The sequence below is a fragment of the Elephas maximus genome, chromosome 4 (genome assembly GCF_024166365.1).
Source record: "Elephas maximus indicus isolate mEleMax1 chromosome 4, mEleMax1 primary haplotype, whole genome shotgun sequence".
In the NCBI taxonomy this organism is placed as follows: domain Eukaryota; kingdom Metazoa; phylum Chordata; class Mammalia; order Proboscidea; family Elephantidae; genus Elephas; species Elephas maximus.
In genome coordinates, this window is record NC_064822.1 from 73,059,353 (window position 1) to 73,081,892 (window position 22,540).

The 22,540-nt window shown below is 35.3% G+C and overlaps 1 protein-coding gene across 7 annotated transcripts in view; it reads left to right on the top strand.

The window, feature by feature from the left end:
* The window catches only part of ATF7IP (activating transcription factor 7 interacting protein), a 120,139-nt gene that overhangs the window by 62,021 nt on the left and 35,578 nt on the right, over positions 1–22,540 (top strand). For 6 of the 7 annotated variants that reach the window (XM_049882528.1, XM_049882525.1, XM_049882532.1 and 3 more), the window contains exons 3-6: positions 4,457–4,543; positions 5,774–5,919; positions 10,284–10,421; positions 18,657–18,722. In XM_049882528.1, coding sequence (XP_049738485.1) covers positions 4,457–4,543; positions 5,774–5,919; positions 10,284–10,421; positions 18,657–18,722 — 437 coding nt within the window. The remainder of the gene's footprint in view (positions 1–4,456; positions 4,544–5,773; positions 5,920–10,283; positions 10,422–18,656; positions 18,723–22,540) is intronic. The other variant, XM_049882527.1, reaches the window with a different exon arrangement.

Below are 22,540 nucleotides of genomic sequence, written 5' to 3' on the forward strand. Positions count from 1 at the left end.
TTATTTCTGGTGGTTATCCCTCCTCCATCTGCTACTGCTACTTTTTTTTTTTAATTAACATTTTTGAGGCGGAAATCTGTTTCAGAGTAAGCCAGATTTTACATGATGGCATAGTTTTCTTCTAGATTTTATTTCAGATTTAAAAATCTCTTGTTGATTTTCTTCTTTCTTGTTCATTGGATCTTTAAGATAAATGAGGTGAACATAAAGGGATGCTAATGAGAATTAATTGCACGAGAATAGAATTGAGGGTTTCCCTCCCTTTTTGCTTTAGGTTAGTAGTGATAGAATTAACCCAGTTTAGTCAATTAAAATTCACTGATAATTTCTGTTGTATTCAGTTAAAATTCTTTATTATCTCAAGCCATCTATATTTGACTGTGCCATTTGGTTTTTCTTCATGGAATATCTTATTCCTGTACCCACTAAACCAAACCCACTGCCATCAAGTTGATTCCAACTCATAGCGACCCCATAGAGTTTCCAAAGCTGTAAATCTCTACTCAAGCAGACTGCTGTATCTTTCTCCTGTGGAGCTGCTAATTGTTTTGAACTGCTGATCTTTCAGTTAGCAGTCAATTGCTTTAACCACCTGGCCACCAGGGCTCCTTTATTCCTGCACATTGGTGTCTAAATTGCAGATTTTTCTTTGCAGAATTAAGGGAGACCAAAGTGAAGTAGATTTTGGAGGGAGAGTATAGGTGGAAGAACAGTTTCAGATGATGATTGTTGTCCAAGTTTGATTTATAAGTCTGCATTTCAAGGCAGAAACCTGGATTAGGTAGAAAAATTTAAGAGTAGATAGCATATAGACATTAGTCAAAGTTGTGTGACTGGATGATACTGCCTCAGAGTAAATATAAATGGAGAAGAGAGGGGATCCAAGCAAAGATTGAGCTTGCTGTTTGCATTCCAATGTTTAGAGGCTGGTGAAATAAGGAAGAACCAGCAAAGGAGACCAAGAAAGAGCCGCTGTTGAGATAGACAGAAAACCAAGAGATTGATATGTCTTAGAAGTCATGTAAAGAGAATATTTCAACAAGGAGGGAGTGATTAACTCAGCTGTACTTATACTCAATCAAATGCTGCTGTGAGTTCAGTAAGATGGAATACAAATATTTAACGACCTGAAAATCATTGATGATCTTGACAAGGGACGGTTTTGGTGAATGGTGGAGTCGAAAGCTTGACTGGGTTTTGGGTTTAAGAGAGAATGGGAAGAGAATTATTATTTTTTATTTTGAGTTTTGCTTTAAAAGGGAGTACAGAAATATACTGAGGGAGATATTTGTATTAGTTAAATAAAATTTAAATTGCTTGCTGGAAAAAAAATTACGTTACCAGTAATTTCACATTTTTCTAATGTCTCTGGTGAGTTTGATAATATTTAGTAGTGGTTAAGAGGAATGGCTGCTAAACCAAAAGTCGGCAGTTGAACTTCACCAGGCAGTCCTTGGAAACTCTATGGGGCAGTTCTATTCTGTCCTATAGGGTCGCTATGAGTTGGAATCGACTTGATGGCAGTGGGTTTTGTATACATTTATTGACCATGTGTATTTCCTTATCTGTGAATTGCTCGTTCATCTCCTTTGCCCATTTCTCTAATGAGTGTATTATATTGTCTTTAATTAATCCATAGAATTCTTTTGTTTTGTTCTAAATATTCTTCTGAAGCTGGTAATCAAAGACGGGGGAGTTGGCTAACTGTGACCTGTGGCCTCTCTTGTGTTTGTAAATAAGGTTTTATTGGAACGCAGTCACACCCGTTTGTATCCATATTACTTATTATTTATGGATTATTCCTGCTCTGAGGAAATAATTGAGTAGTTGTGACAGAGACCATGCGGCCCAAAAGACTGAAAATATTTGCTGTCTGGCCATTTACAGAATAAGTTTGCCAACTTTTGATGTAAAGCAGTAGTATTGTCTTATAAAATTGTATAAGGTGTAATAATGAAATGGGAGACTTCTTAATGTAAGTCTGTCCTTTAATCCTCTGCAACGTAATGTTTCTACCTTTACTTAATGAGATCTTAATAAAGATAACAGTCATTAAATTGATATTAAACACTAATTTGTCTGAAGTCTTTCCCAGAATTTTAGAGTTACCAAAATTTCAAGATTTGGTGTTTGCCCTTAGTGAACCATTTGTCTAGTCTGGTTGAAAAAGAATACCACAAATAGAACTGTGGTGATACAGCTGTGTCTAAGACTGCAGGAGCTATCTGTGAATGAAGACAATTCTCTAAAAATGTCATTCTGAACCTGAGTATTTAAGAGAAGTCTGAGGAGTCCCAGGAACCATCCAAAATTGTATACAAAAATGTCTATGTGCACGGACCTTTGCTTATTATTCTGGTTGAAGGAGGTCTACTCTCAGATTCTTTAAAGGCTTTGTGAACAGAAAATTTAAAGAAATATAGGGCTTTGCCTCTATTTGTAGAATCTGTTAATACCATTTTTCTTACCCCAAGTTCTTCATCACCCAAAAACCCACTGCCGTGGAGTCAATACCGACGCACGGCGACCCTACAGAACTGCCCCATAGAGTTTCCAAGAAGCGCCTGGCGGATTCAAACTAGAATTTCAAGTTCTTAATACTACATGAAATTCTAGCATAATTTTAAATTCTGTGTATCTGTTCAAAAATCCCGATGAATGTTTTAAGTGTTGGGAATTCAGTCATATATTGCTTATCTGGAAAATGGGAACTGGTTGATAGAAGGAAGTTTTTGAGTAAAACGAAGGAAGCTCAAGCAAAGTGTGACATATCTGTAGTGGAAAGGGAGCTAATATATGCATAAAAGAAGCAGACAAGGTCAGTTTCCTCTGTTGTGTTCTGGATGCTCTGGCTTTATCCTAATTGGAGCCATAGCTAATTTTGTGCTTTTGGGTGGTATGAGGATTTGCTAAATAAAGGTTATGTAAAGCAAGCAACCCAAATACTCTGTGTCTCTGGTACCTCTGTGGAGCCTTGGAAGCTCAGGAGTCACCAACCCTCAGCATTAAAATCGGGAACATTTAAAACAAATGACATAATAGGAAGCAATGCTTCGTAATGTGCTTGTGATTTACAAGGAAGCAAAAACAAATTTACATTCATTTCATTGAAACTGAGAATGAAGGATGAGATCTTAAAACACTTCTAATGAGCGATGGGTGATAAATGGAAAATACACATTGTTTATTTTAAAATTAAAAATATTGGTAGTAATCTTTATACTTGGTTAGCTTTATTTAGTGTGAAAAAAGTATTTGTAAGAGCCTCAGTAGGTTCATCAGTGATCCTGTTCTCTATGCCTATTTTCATTTAAAAGGTTTTCTTAATTATTTTAACCTTCTACTATCAGAGCCATTGGGATGTAGTGCTATTTATCTGTGATTTCTTATTTAATATTAGTTACAGTATACGATGAAACATAGCATGCTTTGTTGAAGCCACTGGGGAGTGAATTGTGGTGATGTAAGGGGGAAAATAGAAATCCAAATGCATTACTGATTTGTTATAAATATTCCCTCCCTACCCCCAATTTAATGATCAGGTTAGTTGAGGAGTTAGAGATTGATTTACCAAAGGCCATTTCTAGTATCTCTGGGATTTTATTTGTTGTAAGAGAATGCAGATGTAAGACATTTTTAGCAGTATTTTTGGTAGCACTCTTTCATTGATATGTTTAATACTAATCTTTCCTCCAGTATCTTTTTACAACTGCTTAAAGATGAGGCATCATGGTGCAGTAGAAAAAATACGCATTTAACGTTTGGATTTCCTTCCTGACTGGTTATGGGACCTTGTGAAATTACTTAGCCTTTTTGAACATTAGATTCCTCATCTATATGATGGGAAAAAATGCTGTTTACAGTACAGGATTATAATGAGGACATGAAGTAATACATGTTAAGCACCTAGTTAAGTTGTTGGCCCTGGTGTCAAAAGTAGGTAGTTTTTAACTGAAACTATTATTATTTCTAGGATAGCTTTTCCATTCCTCTTCTATGAACTATCCTTAAACTAGTCGAGTAACTTAATTATTCAGCCTGCCTGGTCAGTATGTTAGGTGTTTGGAGTTTTCAGTGATTTGTATTTTTATAATTGTCAAAACCACTGCTTTAATCTTTTATAATTGACCGTAAAGGAGTCTTAAGTGCTTTTATAGTAGTTGCTTTCACATTTTACTAATCTTATGGTGACAGTAAATTACTAAGTAAGAGTCTTAATTTTAAAATCTGTACTACTAATAATTTTTTCCTGTGTTAAAAGTTTATTATGAATTTGCAGAAACAGTTGGTCATTCATTTCTACCAGTTGATGCTCCCTCTTTATTCTCAAAATTTCATATTTTAGGACTCTGATTTCATAAGATTATTAACTGAAGAGTTACCAAAAATGTAAATTTTAATGAGCTGTTTACACATTCCAGCGGAAATGAGATTTTCTTTTCTATTTTTATTACAGCAGAAATAGAAAGAAATGAAAAGGACAGCAAACCTGAGGACGACGAGCAAGTAATACCTGAAGAAGATGAAAGACCTTCTGAGAAAAGTATGCATGTGCAAACCCAGCTTGAGCTAGTTTGAAAAATAGATGCATTGTTTTTGGTTTTAAGGACATGGAATATTTCTGTCCATGAGATAGTTGTAAAACTTTGCGATTTAATCATCTCATACACTTCAGTGTTTATTTATATATTTCAGTGTTCCACAAGAAAGATTGAAGGTTAATATTTAGTAAGTTACTATCTCAGTGTCTTGAGAGAAATTGTTTAAATTTACATTTAGAGCATTGGACTATAAGATTTTTGTCTGGTCTATTACGTGTTTCAGTCCATTTAGGTTCTTAAGCTTCAAAGGAAGGGGAAATGATGGGGCTGAGTATCCTTAGGTTTGTAGGAAAGATCACTGGACTAGAAATCAGGAAACTTATTCCTTTCCATCTGTGACCATGGGTAAGTTATCTGACTATAAGAGAAGTTGTAGAGTAGATCTGGATTAATAAATTGGCGTATAGGTATATGTAGTGAGAGGGAGAGAGATAGGTATGGTCAGATAAAGGTATTTGCCTTTTAAAAAAAGTGGAGATTTTAGTAATTTTAGATATTGAAACAAAACTAAATAAAATGTGCTTATGATCTTATGAATATTACTAATGTTTGAAGTAGAAATTTTATAAATGAAGTCTTTGGTTGTCTATTTACCAAATGTACTTTTTTAATGACATAATTATTTTATGACTTATGTATTTGAAATTCATTAGGCTGTGTTGAAAATAACTGTTACTATGTTATTTTCTTAAGGCTGATAAAGTAAGACTTTCCTTCATTTTACTGAGGAGGAAGAATTAAATAATTCTTTAATAACTAATGATTATGCACAATTATTAGAAATCTATGACATGAGAATAAATACTATATTTTGTCAGGATTCATGTGCATTATGAAATTTAGCATAGGGAGTGAATATGAAATGATTTCTTCCTTATGAATAAAGAATTGCTAGGCAACTCCATCTTACTGTTAAGATTTCAAGGAAAGAATGTTTTGTGTTCACATTCTACATTGCTTAGTCATTAGGAAACTCTTATTTATATAATTTCATGTTAAATGTTAAAAGCCACTTTCCTATGTTTCAAAATGAATACATTAAAAAATTACATAAAATAATCAGTTGAGAATGCTATTGTGATAGATAGAAACAATATTTTGATGAGGGGGGAGAATAGGAATTATGGCTATACGAAAAATACCAGACTAATCATCATGCTTTTTGATCTCAGATGAATTTTCAAGAAGAAAACGTTCTAAATCAGAGGACATGGACAATGTACAGTCTAAACGCCGTCGGTACATGGAAGAAGAATATGAGGCAGAATTTCAAGTAAAGATTACAGCCAAAGGAGACATTAACCAGAAACTACAAAAGGTATTTTCTATTATAAGTTAAAATAAAAAGGATAGCAGTCTTTATTCTTCTGGATCTTGGACATTGTTCTGTATTTTACTGACATTCAGGTTTATCATAAAAAGAGCTTGAAGAAAGTGGTTGAGCTTGTATAGTTTGTTATTATCCTTGATAATTTAATTTTAAAATGTATTCTGACTCTTTTTTGGCTACGTAGGTGTTTTTGGAGATGCTAGTGATTATGGAAATGAAAGGGAGATATAATGACTTCTTTCTTTGCCTTAGTAACAAAACTGAACGTAAGTTTTCAGCTTTTCTTTTTTCTTCTCATATTGAACTTTCTTTAGTGAAAAGCGAACATGAGAGTCTCACATATTAACATTTTAGCCTTTTTCATAAGTTAGTTTCATTGTTCTAAGTCCTCACATTCTGAAATCTTGATTATGTACCTTAGGCATGACACTAAAAATGGTAGGGGCAAGGCGTTAGAAGGACTAGGGAAAAGGACCACCATATGTCTATCAGTTTGTCCTACTGTGGTGGCTTGTGTGTTGCTGTCATACTGAAAGCTTTGCCACTGGTCTTTCAAATACCAGTAGGATCACCCTTGGTGCACAGGTTTCAGTAAAGCTTCCAGACTAAGACAGACTAGGAAGAAGGACTTAGCAGTCTACTTCTGAAAAAACTGGCCAGTGAGAACCTTATGAATAGCAGGGGAACACTGTCTGATACAGTGCTGGAAGATGAGCCCCCCAGGGCTGAAAATACGACTGGGGAATAGCTGACTCATCAAAGTAGAGTCGACCTTAATGACATGGATGGAGTCAAGCTTTTGGGACCCTCATTTGCTGAGGTGGCATGACTCAAAATAAGAAGAAACAGTTGGAAACATCCATTAATAATTGGAATGTAAAATGTATGAAGTATGAATCTAGGAAAATTGAAAGTTGTCAAAAATCAGATAGAACATATGAACATCGATATCCTAAGCATTAGTGAACTGAAATGGACTGGTATTGGCTGTTTTGAATCAGACTGTCGTATGGCCTACTATGCTGGGAATGATGTATTGAAGAGAAACAGCATCATGTTTATCGTCAGAAAGAACATTTCAAGATCTATCCTGAAGTACAACACTGTCAGTGGTAGGATAATAGCCATACTTCCATAAGGAAGACCAGTTAATACAACTGTCATTCAAATTTATGCACCAACCACCAAGGCCAAAGATGGAGAAATTGAAGATTTTTACCAACTTCTGCAGTCTGAAATTGATCAAACATGCAATCAAGATGCATTGATAATTACTGGCGATTTGGCATGCAAAAGTTAGAATGTTAGAAGTGACTCTGAATGTTGCTCTTGAACACATGATAGCTAAAGCTAAAGTGAAAGGAAGCGAGCTGAACAGAAGGTTCCAAGGATAGCTCGAGAAGACAGAGTTAGAAGTATCGTAATGAAATGTGCAGAGACTTAGAGTTAGAAAACCAAAATGGAAGAACAGACTCAGCATTTCTCAAGCTCAAAGAACTGAAGAAAAAATTCAAGCCTCCAGTTGCAGTATTGAAGGGTTCTATGGGGAAAATATTAAATGAGGCAGAAAGCATCAAAAGAAGATGAAGGAATACACAGTTACTGTACCAAAAAGAATGGGTCAGCGTTCAGCCATTTCAGGAGGTAGCATATGGTCAAGAACCAATGATACTGAAGGAAGAGATCCAGGCTGCACTGAGGGCATTGGCAAAAATCAAGACTCCAGGAATTGACGGACTACCAACTGAGATGTTTCAACAAATGGATGCAGTGCTGGAATCGTTCACTCGTGTATGCCAAAAAATTTGGAAGACAGCTTCCTGGCCACCCGACTGAAAGAGACCCATATTCGTCCCCATTCTAAATAAATTTGTTCCAACAGAATGAGAAAATTATTGAACAATATCATTAATATCACACACAAGTAAAATTTTACTAAAAATCATTTAAAAGCGATTGTAGCAGTACATTGGCAGGTAACTGCCAGAAATTCAACCCAGGTTTAGAGGAGGAAGTGGAACAAGGGATATCATTGGTGATGTCAAATGGATCCTGGCTGAAAGCAGAGAATACCAGAAAGATGTTTACCTGTGTTTTATTGACTACAAAGGCGTTTGACTGTGGATCATAACAAATTATGGTAACACTGCAAAGAATGGGAATTCCAGAACACTTAATTGTGCTCCTGAGGAACCTGTACATAGACCAGGAGGCAGTAGTTTGAACAGAACAAGGGGATACTGTGTGGTTTAAAGTCAAGAATGGTGTGTGTCAGGGTTATATCCTGTCACCATACTTATTCAATCTGTATGCTGAACAAATAATCCAATAAGCTAGACTATATGAAGAGGAATGTGGCATCAGGATTAGAGGAAAACTCATTAACAACCTGTGTTATGCGGATGACACAACCTTGCTCACTGAAAGTGAAGAGGACTTGAAGCACTTACTGATGAAGGTCAAAGACCACAGCCTTCAGTATGGATTACACCTCAACATAAAACAAAATCCTCACAACTGGACCGATAAGCAACATTATGATAAACAGAAAATATTGAAGTCGTCAAGGATTTCATTTTACTTGGATTCACAATCAACGTCCATTGAAGCAGCAGTCAGGAAATCAAACGGCACATTGCATTGGGCAAATCTGCTGCAAAACACCTCTTTAAAGTGTTAAAAAGCGAAGATGTCACTTGAAGGACTAAGGTGTGCCTGATCCAAGTGATGGTGTTTCCAGTCACCTTGAGTGTGCGAAAGCTGGACAGTGAATAAGGAAGACTGAAGAAGAATTGATGCTTTTGATTTATGGTGTTGGTGAGAAATATTGAATATACCATGGACTGCCAAAAGAACAAACAATTCTGTCTTGGAAAAAGAACAGCCAGAATGCTCCTTAGAAGCAAGGATGGCGAGACTTCTTACATACTTTGTATGTATCATCAGGAGGTTCTAGTCCCTGGAGAAGGGCATCATGCTTAGTGAAGTAGAGGGTCAGTGAAAAGAGAGACTCTTTAATGAGATGGATTGACACAGTGGTGCAACAATGGGATCAAGCATAACAATGATTGTGAGGATGACGCAGGACCTGGTGGTGTTTCGTTCTATAGGGTACACAGGGTTGCTATAAGTCAGAACCGACTTGACGACATCTAACAATAACAGGGGAAAGGAATATTTGGAGTTTGGAACCTTCCCACTATGTATGTTAGACTATGGATGGGAACAGTGAAAAAAGTGTGTTTACAAACATATTTATAATAAACACCTGTGTTTAGAGAGGATATGAAATTCAGGTGAAGTTAATTTTTCAGGGTATCATATATTTAATGATGAAATTAAGAATAATGTAAGTTTTAGACCAATGGTCATCCACTAAGATACAGTACAAATATCCATACACTAGAAAAATGAACAGTAAGGCAATTAAAACGGTGGCTCCCCCTCCCCGTTATCTTTTTCTTTGTCATGTGGAGATAAGAATGCTCATTTAGTCTTTCTGATCAAGCTGTTAGAATTACGAAGGTAGTTTTGCAAAAGAATTTTGAAAAATTTTATGTATAAAAGTTGCGTCTGCTCTGTGTTTAAAAAAACCAAACCCTTTGCCGTTGAGTTGATTCCGATTCATAGCGATTGAGTACGACAGAGTAGACCTGCCCCATAGAGTTTCCAAGGCTGTAATCTTTACGGAGGCAGACTGCCCCACCCTTCTCTCATGGAGCAGCTGATGGGTTCAAACCACTGATGTTTTGGTTAGCACCTGAATGCTTAACCAGTGTGCTACCAGGGCTCCTTAAGTATACTGAGAGTTTACTTCTCTAGAACAGTGTTACCTAAATGTGGTTCGTAGATAGGCACCAGTCTGCTTTTTGTTATGGGTCCACGAAGAGATAGATACAGAAATTGAGAGTAGGTATTTTAGAAATGCTTTATAGAAATTCAGTAATGTAGTGAGTGACATTCTTAATGTATCCCACAAAAATATCCATCTGCAATAGATTAGAAAATTTAAAAACTGGTCCTTTCCTTTAATTTTTTTTTTAAATGGTTTGAGAACAACTGCCCTAGAGTATCAACACTAGGGGTACTGGAAGAAAATACTAAACTTAAAGTCAAATTATTTTTAAAATTTTACTCTCAAAATTTTCTGTTTTTAATATGTATTATTCTTTTGAGGTAAATATGTAGAAACTGTGAATTTCAGCACATAGCATTGCTTTATGGATGCCACCATGTTTTCTTCATTAAATTAATACATTATTACTATCTTATCAATACGTATGAATATTTATTGTTTGCTACATACTGAAATGCCCTCTCTGCTAGTAACAAAGGAATATATATTTCTTTAGGTTGTGCAGTGGTTGCTGGAAGAAAAATTGTGTACGCTACAGTGTGCTGTATTTGATAAGACTTTGGCAGAATTGAAAACACGAGTGGAAAAGATTGAATGTAACAAAAGGCATAAAACAGTTCTTACTGAACTACAGGTTTGTACGCTGACTTAAATTGTATACTCCACGCGTCATTTTTATAAACTTATTTTCTGGAATAGAGTTTTGAAGTTGACTATAAAACATATTTACTGTATTTTAATGCAGATAACACTGCCTTCTGTGTTTGTTTGCCTACCGCTCCCTCCCCTTTTGAGGTATATTCAGAAGTGCCACTATGCCAATTTTTTACTGTCAAAAAAAATTAGCATAGTGGTTGGCAAACATATAGAAAGCACACGTTACTTGTGTAAAAATACGGTAAATTTTAAATTTTAGAAGTAGAGGGAGGTCAGTGGAATTTCATAGGTGGTGAGAGCGAATATCTGCTCTCTCATGGTAAGTGCATTCCCTGGGAACATGGAAGCTCTGCACTGAGACCCTTCCTGGACCTTGCCCTGTGTATTTTTGTATCCTTTTTTCGGGGGGCTAGGTGAAATATAGCCCTTTCCATTCCAACAGTTTTATCAGACCTAAGAAACAGAAGGGACCAGCACCTGCTGACCTAGCCCTGGGTAAATGGGGTTGAGAGAGAGAAGGGGCCAGTACTCACTGACTCACCCAGGGGTAAATGGGGATGAGAAAAAGAAAGGACTGTGCTGGCAACTGTTGTCTGGACTGACCAGGGAAGGGCAGCTGAGATTCCTGCAGGATGCAGTTGCTGTGTGGAGTGGGATTTATTATCCACTGCACATTTGGCGTGAGATATGGGTGATCTCAGCCCCCCTGGACTGGTTTAATACAGTTGGAGTGGTTGGCAGGCACTGCTAGAATCAATCCTGACTTGACAGTGCTTTTGGAGTTTTTTTTTTTTTCATTACTTAAGAAAGGCTGTCATTTAGTATGTTATTATATGCATTAATAAATGCTCAAGAATATGTGTTGAAGAGAGATTCTTTTTATATTAATCTACTTCCGCATTAGTTTAGATTTTAGTTTACTAATCTGTATTTATTAATAAATACTGTTTTTCATTTTTATTAAATATGAAAAACCAGCCAGTTGCCATCAAGTAGATTTTGTCTCATGGCAACCCCATGTATGTCAGAGTGGAACTGTGCTTCATAGGGTTTTCGGTGTCGTGATTTTTCAGATCACCAAGTCTTTCTTCCGAGATGTCTCTGGGTAGGCTCAAACTTCCAACTTTTAAGTTAGTAGCCAAATGTGTTAACCATTTGCACCACCCAGAGACTTTTTTTTAAACATAGTTACGTGAGATGGAATTGACTCGATGGTAGCTAGTTTGGGTTTTTTATATATTAATATACGTTTTTCAGAGTTTCAGCTGAAATGAGCACACGGTACCATGGTGTTAATAATTTTAAAGCATATAGTTCAGTGGCATATAGTATATTCACAATTTTGTGCAACCATCACTTCTATCTAGTTCCACATTTTCATCATTCAGAAGGCAACGTTCTGACAGTTACACAGTCATTTCCCATCTGCCTTCTCCCAGCCCCTTGCAACCACTTATCTGCTTTCTGTCTTTATTAATTTACCTATTCTGTATGTTTCACATACATGGCGTCACACACTATGTCACCTTTTGTGTCTGGCTTCTTTCATTTAATGTTTTTGAGGTTTGTTCATATTGTAGGATGTATCAGAACTTCATTCCTCTTTTTTTTTTTTGGCTCAGTAATATTCCATTATATGGATATACTGCAATTTGTTTATCCGTTCATCAGTGCATGGTCATTTGGCTTGTTTTTCTCCCTTTTGGCTCTTGTGTATAGTGCGGGTGTGAACATTCGTGTACAAGAGTTTGTTTGAATACTGTTTCCAATTCTTTTGAATTTATACCTAGGCATGGAATTGCTGGGTCATAGGGAAATTCTGTGTTTAACTTATTGAGGAACCACCAGACTGTTTCCCACAGGGACTGTTACCGTTTTACATTCCCACTAGCGATTTATGAGGGTTCCGTTTTTTACATCCTTGGCAACATTTTTTATCCCCCCCCCCCCTTTTTTTTCACTATGGCCATCAGAGTAGGTGGTTTTGATTTGCATTTTCCTAATGACTAATGATGTTGAGCAGCTTTTCATGTGCTCGTTGGCCATTTTTGTATCTTCTTTGAAAAATGTCTATACAAGTTCTTCGCCCATTTTTTAAATTGAGTTGTTTATCTCTTTTTTTGTTGAGCTGTGAGAGTTCTTTATATATTTTGAGTTCTATCAGGTCTATAACTTGCAAATACTTTTTCCTATTCTGTAGTTTTTTGTCACTTTTTGATAGTGTCTTTTGGTACACAAAAGTTTAAAACTTTGACAAAGTCCATTTTATCTGTTTTTGTATTTGTTGCTGTTGCTTTTAGTATCATATCTAAGAATCTTTTGCCAAATCCAGTGCCAAATGTTTTCTTTTTCTATGAGTTTTATGGCTTTAGCTCTTATATTTAGGTCATTGATCCAGTTTGAGTTAATTTTTGCATATAGTATGATGTAGGAGTCCGTATGGATATCCAGTTGTCCCAGCACCAGTTTTTGAACAGACTGTTCTTTCCTCTTTGAATGATCTTGGCATCCTTGTAGAAAATCACTTAACAGTAGACATATGGGTTTATTTCTGGGCTCTCCATTCTATTCCATTGATCTATATGTCTATCCTGATGTTAGTACAGTATTAGTCCTGCCTTATCCGCCGCTTTACTTTCTGTGGTTTCAGTTATCTGCAGTCAGTCGCTGTCTAAAAATGTTAGATGAATACGTAGTATAGTGAAATCTTGCACCGTCCAGCTCTGTCATTCATGTAACTTTTATTATGGTGATTAATTATAATTGTTTTACTTTATTATTAGTTGTTGTTAATCCCTTACTGTGCCTAATTTATAAATTAAACTTTATCATAGATATTTACGTATAGGACAAAACATAGTATATATAAAGTTTCATACTATCCACAGTTTCAGGCATCCACAGGGGGTCTTGGAACATATCCCCCCTCAGATAAGGGTGGGCTACTGTATATCAATCTTGATTACTATAGTTTTTGTTTTGAAATCAGGAAGTACGAGTTCTTCAACTTTCTTTTTCCAGGTTATTTTGCCTAGCCTGGGTTTCTCGCATTTCCATATAAATTTTAGGATCAGTGTTTCCATTTCTGGAAAAATGGTCATTATTGGGATTTTGGTGGAGTTTGCATTGAATCTGTGGATCACTTTGGAGCACATTGCTACCTTAACAATATTAAGTCTTCCGATCCATAAACAGAGGATGTCTTTACATTATTTGTTGTCGTTAGCTGCTTCAGGTTGACTCCTCACATGCGGCAACTCCACACACAACAGGATGAAACACTGCCTGGTCCCGTGCCATCCCCATGATGAACTGCAGATAGGACTCTTGTTTGTTATCTGTAGGGTTTTCGTTGACTCATTTTCAGAAGTAGATCGCAAGGCCTTTCTTCCTAGTCCATCTTAGTCTAGAAGCGCTGCTGAAAACCTCTTCAGCGTCATAGCAACACGTAAGCAAGCCTCCACTGACGGATGGTGGCTGTGCTTGAGATGCATTGACTGGTAATCATACCCAGGTCTCCCAAATAGAAAGCAAAAATTTTACCAGTGAACCACCACTGCCTCTTCCATTGTTTATGTCTCTAATTTTTTTTTTTTTGAGTAAGGTTTTGTAGTTTCTGCTTTTTTCAGAGTTCTTTGTGTATCTTGATTACACGCCTTTCATCAGATATGTGTTTTACAAAGGTTTTTTTCCCAGTCTGTGGCTTGTCTTTTCATTCTCTTAACAGTGTCTTTCACAGAGTAGAAGTTTTTAATTTGATTGAAGTCTAGTTTAACAATTTTTTTCTTTCATGGCTCATTCTTTTGATGTTATGTATAAAAAGTCATTGCCAAATTTAAGATTACCAGATTTTCTCCTATGGTATCGTCTAGAAGTTGTATAGCTTTGTATCTTAAATTTAGGTCTGTGACTCATTTTGACTTAATTTTTGTGAAGGATGTAAACTGAGTGTCTAGATTCGTTTTTGCAAGTCAGTGTCCCGTTGTTTCAAAGCCATTTGTTTAAGAGACTATTCTTTCTCCACTGAATTGCCTTTGGTTCAGCAGACTGTATTTGTGTGTGTCTGTTTCTGGGCTCTGTTCTGTTCCGTTGATTTATGTATTTGTTCCTTCACCAATACCACACTGTCTTGAACCCTATACCTTTCTGATAAGTCTTAAAGTTGGGTAGTGTCTATCCTCCAACTCTGTACTTCTTCAGTATTGTGTTAGCTATTGTAGGTCTTGTTGCCTTTTCATGTAACTTTAGATAAACAGTTTGTCATTATCCACAAAATGCCTTTCTGGTATTTTGATTGATGCTTTTTTAAAGTCTTCTAATCCATGAACATGGGATAACTAGAGTCATTTTTATAACAGTGAATAATACTGGTTTTGAGTAATGCTGGTTTTCTGGATAATACTTTTTCCCACATGATTTTGTGAAAACCTAGTTTTAATTATTGGCTTCTTTTCTGTGTACTAAAGAGACATTTTAATAAAGCCAGTGGTGTGTATGAAAATAAAAGTATGGAATTTAGGGAGTTCATTATTTTATTTTTTATTAGTTATATGAGTATAGTAACTTTTCTGTATAGTTCAGGGATTGGCTGCTTTCGGAATAGTGAAAAAGTTATGTATGTTTTTCCAGAGATGTCAAGTTGTAAGGTAAATCCCAACAATTATTCTCATGGTTTCTATTTTTTTTAAGCATAGATGTATAATTTTAGGATTATATGCCTTACATACTTTGTCAGATAAGAACTTTAGTAGCTTCTAGGGAAATCCTGAAGTGCAAACAAATGTCATTTGTTGTGGATTCAGTAACAACAACTCTGTAATGAAATTAAAAATTATCAACAAATGTCTGCCTCCAAAACATACATTTAGATAATTGCAAAGTGAAATTAAAAATGGAAATTATAGACTCTTTGGATCAGAAATATGATTAAAGCACGACATGTTAAAACCTGTAGGTTAAAGACAAGGCTTAATATTCAAAGGGAAATTTATAACCTTAAATCCGCTAGTAACAAGTAGAGAAGAGAAAAACTTCCACATGTTCATCTCTGTTGCTGGGGGAAAAAACAGTAGTATCAAACTAAACCCCAAGCAGAAGGAAGAAGTTAATAATCAGAAATACTATTTTTGAAGATCGAGCAATAAAAGCAAAAGCTGATTCTTTGTAAACTATGTAAGGATTAAAAAAAAAAAATCTTAGTAAAGATCCAGAGGTGATTCTAAAAATAAGAGAAAATTATATACAACCATATACCAATGATGTCCATTTTACCTAAGAAAATACATTTTTATGCTTGACCTAAAGGAAGTAGAAACCTTAAAATTTTTTAGCAATTTTGGAAGTGAAAATTGTACTCAACAATCCATCTCTGAAGAAGTGATTGGGCTTAGACGCTTTACCAGAAAATTCTGACAAATCTTTGAGGAATAGGTAATTCATATTTCGTAAAAACTGTTCTAGAGAGTAGGGAAAAATAACACTTCATTTTATGAAGCAACCTACGGCATACTGTAGCACAAGAAAAGAAAATACATAGGCCAGCTTTACTTCATAACATGGTTTTCTCTTGTGAATGAAAGGATGGTTCAGTATTAACAATTACATTTCACTGCATTAACAAAGGAAAGACAAACAATAATGTGATCCTTTTAGTAAATGCCAAGTAAGGATTTGTTAAAATTCACCAGCCATTCACGATAAAAAAAAAAAGAGAAGTTGCTTTACCCTCACAAAGGGAACCTGTGAGAAACTTTTTGTAAATAGAAAACTTTGATCATTAAATAGCGATTTACTGGAAGTATTAATATTTAATTTGAAAATAAAACGATGTCTGTTATTGATGCTGTTATTTAGAGCTGTGTTGACAATTTTGGACAATGAAATAAGATGGGAAAAAGAAATTAATAATGATTGGTAGAAAGAGAACCCAAGAGAATTAACTTATCAAACTGTTAGAAGTAAAGAAGGAAAGTAACAGCTACCTGATAATAAGGGTAACATGTATCAGTAGCTTTTCTATGTACAAGCAGTAACCAGTTAGAAAGATGGTTTCACGTACGATAGTTATTTTAAAAAGTACATAGAATAAAATCCCTCACTCCCTCCCTGCCAAAAAGAAAAAAAAAAAAAAAAAAGACAATTTCAAGACTGTATAAAGAAAATGGACCGAATAAAAACCTGAGTTAACAAAGTTGTACCGTCTTCCTAGATGGGAAGTCTTGATTTTCTTTCGCAGTTAGTGTTCAATTTTCTAAGTGGTAATTCTTTTTTAAAAGAATTTGAATACTGCAGAAGTTTATAAAGTGAAAGTATAGCCCTTCATCTTAACTCTCCCCCATTTCTGGCCAATTCTAGCCTCTAGAGGTAATCACTGTTAACTTTAGTATGTATCCTTCTAGACCTTTTTCCATGTATCTAACAACATGTAGTCATTCTTGGCTAAGAATGGAGTACATAAAATACCTTTCAATATTACCTTTTTGAAAAAGTTACTTGAAATATTTTAGTGCCCAGAAAGGAAAATTCATGTTAAGGATATAATATAGAATAATGTTATATGTCTTTGGGTCTTAACATCCATACATAACTAAGCCCAGGGGAACATCTTCGCCTTTGGGCGTCATAGGTGATTGATTGCCTAGGCCATATTAATGAACTTACATATATTGTAAAGGATTCCCTGGGTGGTGTAAGTGGTTAATGCGCTCAACTTCTAACCAAAAGATTGGAGGTTCAAGCTCACCTAGATGCGTCTTGGAAGAAAGGCCTGGTGATCTACTTCTGAAAAATCAGCCACTGAAAAACATATGACACACAGTTCTGCTCTGACACAGTCGGGGTTGCTGTGAGTCAGAACTGAATAGACAACAACTGGTGGTTTTAACGTTGTAACATTTGGAGTCTCCTTTAGAAGTGACTCTTTCTGAAAGAAACCTTAAAAGTTAAGTAATACCGTTTTCTTATAATGGATAAAAGAAATTTTCTGGAGAAGCTCTTCATCCTGTCTCAGAAGTTTAGATCAATATGCCTGAAAATGTTTAATGCCCAACAGCAGCAAGAGCAACAAGTTAACAATTGAGTATCGCATCTATGCCTTAAAGACTAAAAGGAAATACAATAAAGTATGTGTTGGTGTGATTATTTTTCTTTCATTCCCTTTCCCCCTTTTTTCCTGCAATTTTTTTTTTTTTTTTCAGTTTCTCACGTTTCCTTTGAATATGTATTTGGACAAAATATGTGACTAGGCAGTTTATATAAACTGTATAAGTGATTAGTACAATAATATAGAAAATATACTAAATTTTACTAACAAATGTTAACACTAATAAGATGACGTTTTTGTCTTACTGCTAAAGATTGATACAATATGAAATGAAATATTCCTAAGAGTAATATTATATGAGTACTCAATTTATACTGCTTTTGAAAGTGTAAATTTGGGAAAGCCTTTCTGAAAAGCATTTAGGTAAGAGTCTTAAAAGTATCCTGTCTCCCAGGAATTGCACTTCTGTGAATGTACCCTAAGGATGTAACCTCGAAGAAGAAGAGTTGTAGATGCTCATCATAGTGTTATTTCACAATAGCAGGACGCTGAAAATCATTCTACCTATCCAGTAAGGAGAGTGTGTAAATAATGGTTTGATATAATATTATTCATATAGCCATAAATAGTATTGACAGAATCTTTTAGGACCTACAGGTATGCTTGCTATATAATTCTCAGTGAGAAAATTAAGTGTGATTACAACTGTGTTTAAAAATTAATACAAAATATAAGTATACATATTCAGAAATACACTGGTATGTGAGCAAACATACCAGTTCTAGGAGGAAAAAAGCTAATCATCGAATTAGTAATGTTTACTTCTAAGCATTGAGATCAGGGGTCGTTTTACATATACAGTAAAACCCGTGAAAGCTGGAACTTGTGTAAGGCAGAAACGTGTCAGAGAAGGAAAACTCAAATTTTCCACTAATAGAGAGTGATAGAAAAGTGTTAAGACTGCACCCCGTCAAAGACGGAAAACTTGCGAGACCTGGAAAAACAAGGCAGTCCCTGAGTTCTGGCTCAGAGGTTTCACTGTATATTTTAAAATCACCTTGCCTTATTTTCTTTAGTCAGTGGATACTGTTATTCTTGGTTTTCTAGTTATGTATGCACAGGTTCCTTTTTAATACTGAAAAAGCCACTTGATTTATTTTTGTTTTTTAGGCCAAGATAGCCAGGTTAACAAAACGGTTTGGAGCAGCCAAAGAAGATCTTAAGAAAAGACAAGAAGTAAGAATTCTATTTGTGCATAATTAATATTGAGCTTTAAGTGGTAATCTTAGGAAATGCTGAATTAGAAGGCAACAACTTTTTTTATTATAGATCTGAAGTTTCACTTTCATACTTGCATCTCCTGTATTTTGTTTCTGAAGCTGCAGCTCTAGAACTAATTATTAACCTAACCTTTTTCTAATCCTCACTACTCTGATACATCAACACTGTATTAACCAATTTAGGATATGTTGTTGTTGAGGTGTAATTTTTCATCCATCTTTAAAATTGTATTTTTGGAATTTGTCTTACCATGTTTCTTTTTACGTTCTTGCCAGTGTCCTAGTCTAGTCTGTCATCATGTTCCTTAGAGTATTTTATATTTTAGTATTCCACTGCCTCTGGTAGCCCTTTCCTCCCCTTTCTTTCTTCCCTGTGTAGTCAGTTCTCTGCTGTGCTGCAAGTGTAATGAACAAAACCAAAACCAAACCAAATCCAGTGCCGTCGAGTCGATTCCAACTCATAGAGACCATATAGGACAGAGTAGAATGCCCCATAGAGTTTCCAAGCAGTTAATTAGATCAGGCCACTTTATTGCTTTAAACATTTCGATTATTCTTTTGAGTCTAAAATTAAGTCCAAACACCGTAGCATAGCATAAGCTGTCTCCTACAGTCTGCTTTTTGCTCTTTGTGTTTTCATGTTATTCTGTAGTACCTATTTTTAATATAAACCAAAAAAAAAAAACGAAAAACCAAAACTATTGTCGTCAGGTTGATTCCGACTCACACTGACCCTATAGGACAGAGTAGAACTGCCCCATAGGGTTTCCAAGGAGCTGCTGGTGGATTCGAACTGCCGACCTTTTGTTTAGCAGCTGAACTCTTAACCACTGTGCCACCAGGGCCCCATTTTTAATATAGTACTTAGTATATTGGATCATAGTTCTTAGATTTTTTCTTGGCCTCTAATTTTTTTTTTTTTTTTTTTAGATGAAGGTTTACAGAATAAACTAGCTTCTCGTTAAACAGTCAGTACACATATTGTTTTGTGACATTGGTTACCAATGCCGTGATATGTCAACACTCTCCCTTTTCGACCTCGGGTTCCCTATTACTAGCTTTCCTGTCCCCCCTCCTGCTTTCTAGTTCTTGCCCCTGGGCTGGTATGCCTGTTTAGTCTCGTTCTGTTTTAGGGGCCTGTCTAATCTTTGGCTGAAGAGAGAACCTCAGGAGTGACTTCACTACTGAGCTAAAAAGGTATCTGGGGCAATACTCTCGGGGTATCTCCCGTTTCTGTCAGGCTAGTAAGCCTGTTCTTTTTCTGTGAGTTAGAATTTTGTTCTGCATTTTTCTCTAGCTCCGGATTTCTTTTTCTTCTTGACTTGTTCTTTTTGGAAAAGTTACATCTCATTTTTTTGTCTTGATAGCTCTATTGCCTGGCACATAGCTGTTGCCAGTAATAGTAATTATTTCAGTGTGAATTATTGCTGTAGGACTTCTCTTTCTTGATGTGGTTTCATATCTTCCTTACTTTAAAAAAAATTGTTTTGAGATAACTATAGACTCACAGGACATTGTAATAATAGTGTATAGAGTCCCATGAACTCTCCTCCCAATTGCACTGTCTTATATACATATAGTACAGTATCAAAACCAAGAATTTAGTATTGTTATGATTTTGTTAACTAGTTTACAGGCCCTGCTCAGATTTTACCAGTTTGTTCATGAATTTGTTGTGTGTGTGTGTGGTGCCATGTGTAGATTTATAAAATTACCACCACAGTCAAGATATGTGTTCCGTCATCGTAAACGCCTTCATTCTGACCCTTTATGTTTTCATCCTCACCTTCACTTTCCCTACACCCTGTTCCCTGGCAACTGCTAATCTGTTCTCCATCTCTCTTATTTTTTTACTTAATTTTTTAAGTGTTCTCTTTTTTCCGGAGCCACTGACAGTTTTGTTCTGCACAGACTGATCTCACCAAACATTAATTTGGTCATACCCCTCAGTTTTTTTATTGTTATTATAGCTGTTTTCAGTAGTGTAATTCTTTATTTCTAAGTTCCGCTTTTTCAGCTTTGTTTCTGTCATAATGTAAAAACTGAGCGGTTTTATTTCTCATATTAGAAAATGGATACAAAACTTTTTTCACCTTTCTTATTTGATGTAAGTGAACCAAACACATGGCTTTGAACTTTTTCCACTATTTTGTACAGTATGAATTTCCATTATTTCCCCTTCATCCCTGTGGCCGGACTAATTAACATGCTGCCCATCGTGTACTTTCTAATTTTTGTGCATAAAACTCCTTCCCAGTTCTTCTCATTTATTTAGTTAAAGGAGATAGATGGAGACTTTAAGGAATAAAGAAAAAATATTACAGCCCCTGAAGAATTTTTTTGAAGAGCTACAAGTAGTATTGAAACAAGGAGCACATACTGTGTAATTTCTAAAAATAGGAAAAGATTAATTTGATCAATTTAGAGGGGTGTGGTGCTTGAAATGTTAAGGTGGTCTTGAATCTTTCAAGTTTTGTTCATTATTTCATTAGCTTGTGGGCCAGGCCAATTTTAAATTTAAAACTTGGACATCTTTCTACCCATTCTTGTTAATATTTTTCTCCTTTCCAGACAGTCATGATTTCTATAAATTTCCAGAATTTTGTTGCTTCATTTCCTAATTCTTACAAAGGTGACTTATATGTATAATATTTTTGTTTACTGTACGTGGTTATGTATGCCATTTTCATTATCATTTATTACATTGCTTCATGGTCATTATTGTTTATTCTACTTTATTTTTAAACTTATTTTGTTTGAACTATTTTCCTCATTTCTAATTACAGTACCCACTATTATTTTACATTTGTTTCCTGCTAGATTTTATATATAGGAGAGATATAGAAAGGGAATGATTAGCACTTTAGCTTTCCAGTTTATCAGAATAAATAAAGAATAAAACTTTAAATGCTTTTTTTCTGTTTAGATTTGCTCCTTGGCCCTCTGATATTAACCAATTAAAAACAAACCCCATCATTCAGGTTTGTCTTATTAACATTTTCTATTTTAACTTTCTAAAGAACAGAAAACCCCTGTAGGCAGTTTCTTCTAATACCAATTCATACTATAACTTGTTGTACTGCTTTATGACTGGTAACTCTACCTTGCATCCTTTCTAGTTCTTCTTACAAAAGAACTGATGAGATTTTTCTCATGCTTATCCTGTATATTTGAAAATCAGTCACCTAATTGATTCCCCGTCTAATTTTGGATTAAATCTAAATTGTCCACTGTTTTTTCAGGTTCTCCATCAATTGACACCTTACCATGTTCAAAGCTTTGCTGCTTTCTCTATACTTTTTTCTGTTTTTATCCTTGAAATGTTCTTTCTTTTAACCATTTCTAGTGTACTGATTATCAAAGACCTGCTTGAAGATGCATTCTCTTCCCCCCCAAAATTTTTTTTTAACATTTTCCATTGGTGTTACTGTTACTTTATTTTGCTTTTCTATTTGTTTTACGTTTTTGTCTTGTGTTCACAGCCACATTTTAAGCCCCTTAAGAGCAGATTATTTTAGTTCTGTCTTTAGTCCCCACTGTACACATACCTACTGCAATTAGTTGATTAAAGTCATCTCTTTATCCTGTAAAAAGTAGCAAAATATATTTGTTGTGCGAAGGGAAAAGTGATTAGTTGCATCTGCTTGCTGTGATCCTAAGCATTAGCATCTTTGGTTTAATGTCTGTTACACTTTCACCTGATTAAGTTTTGAGTGGGTTTATTTTATTTATTTCTCCCAATTCAAGAAATAAATGATAGTGTAATTAATAATG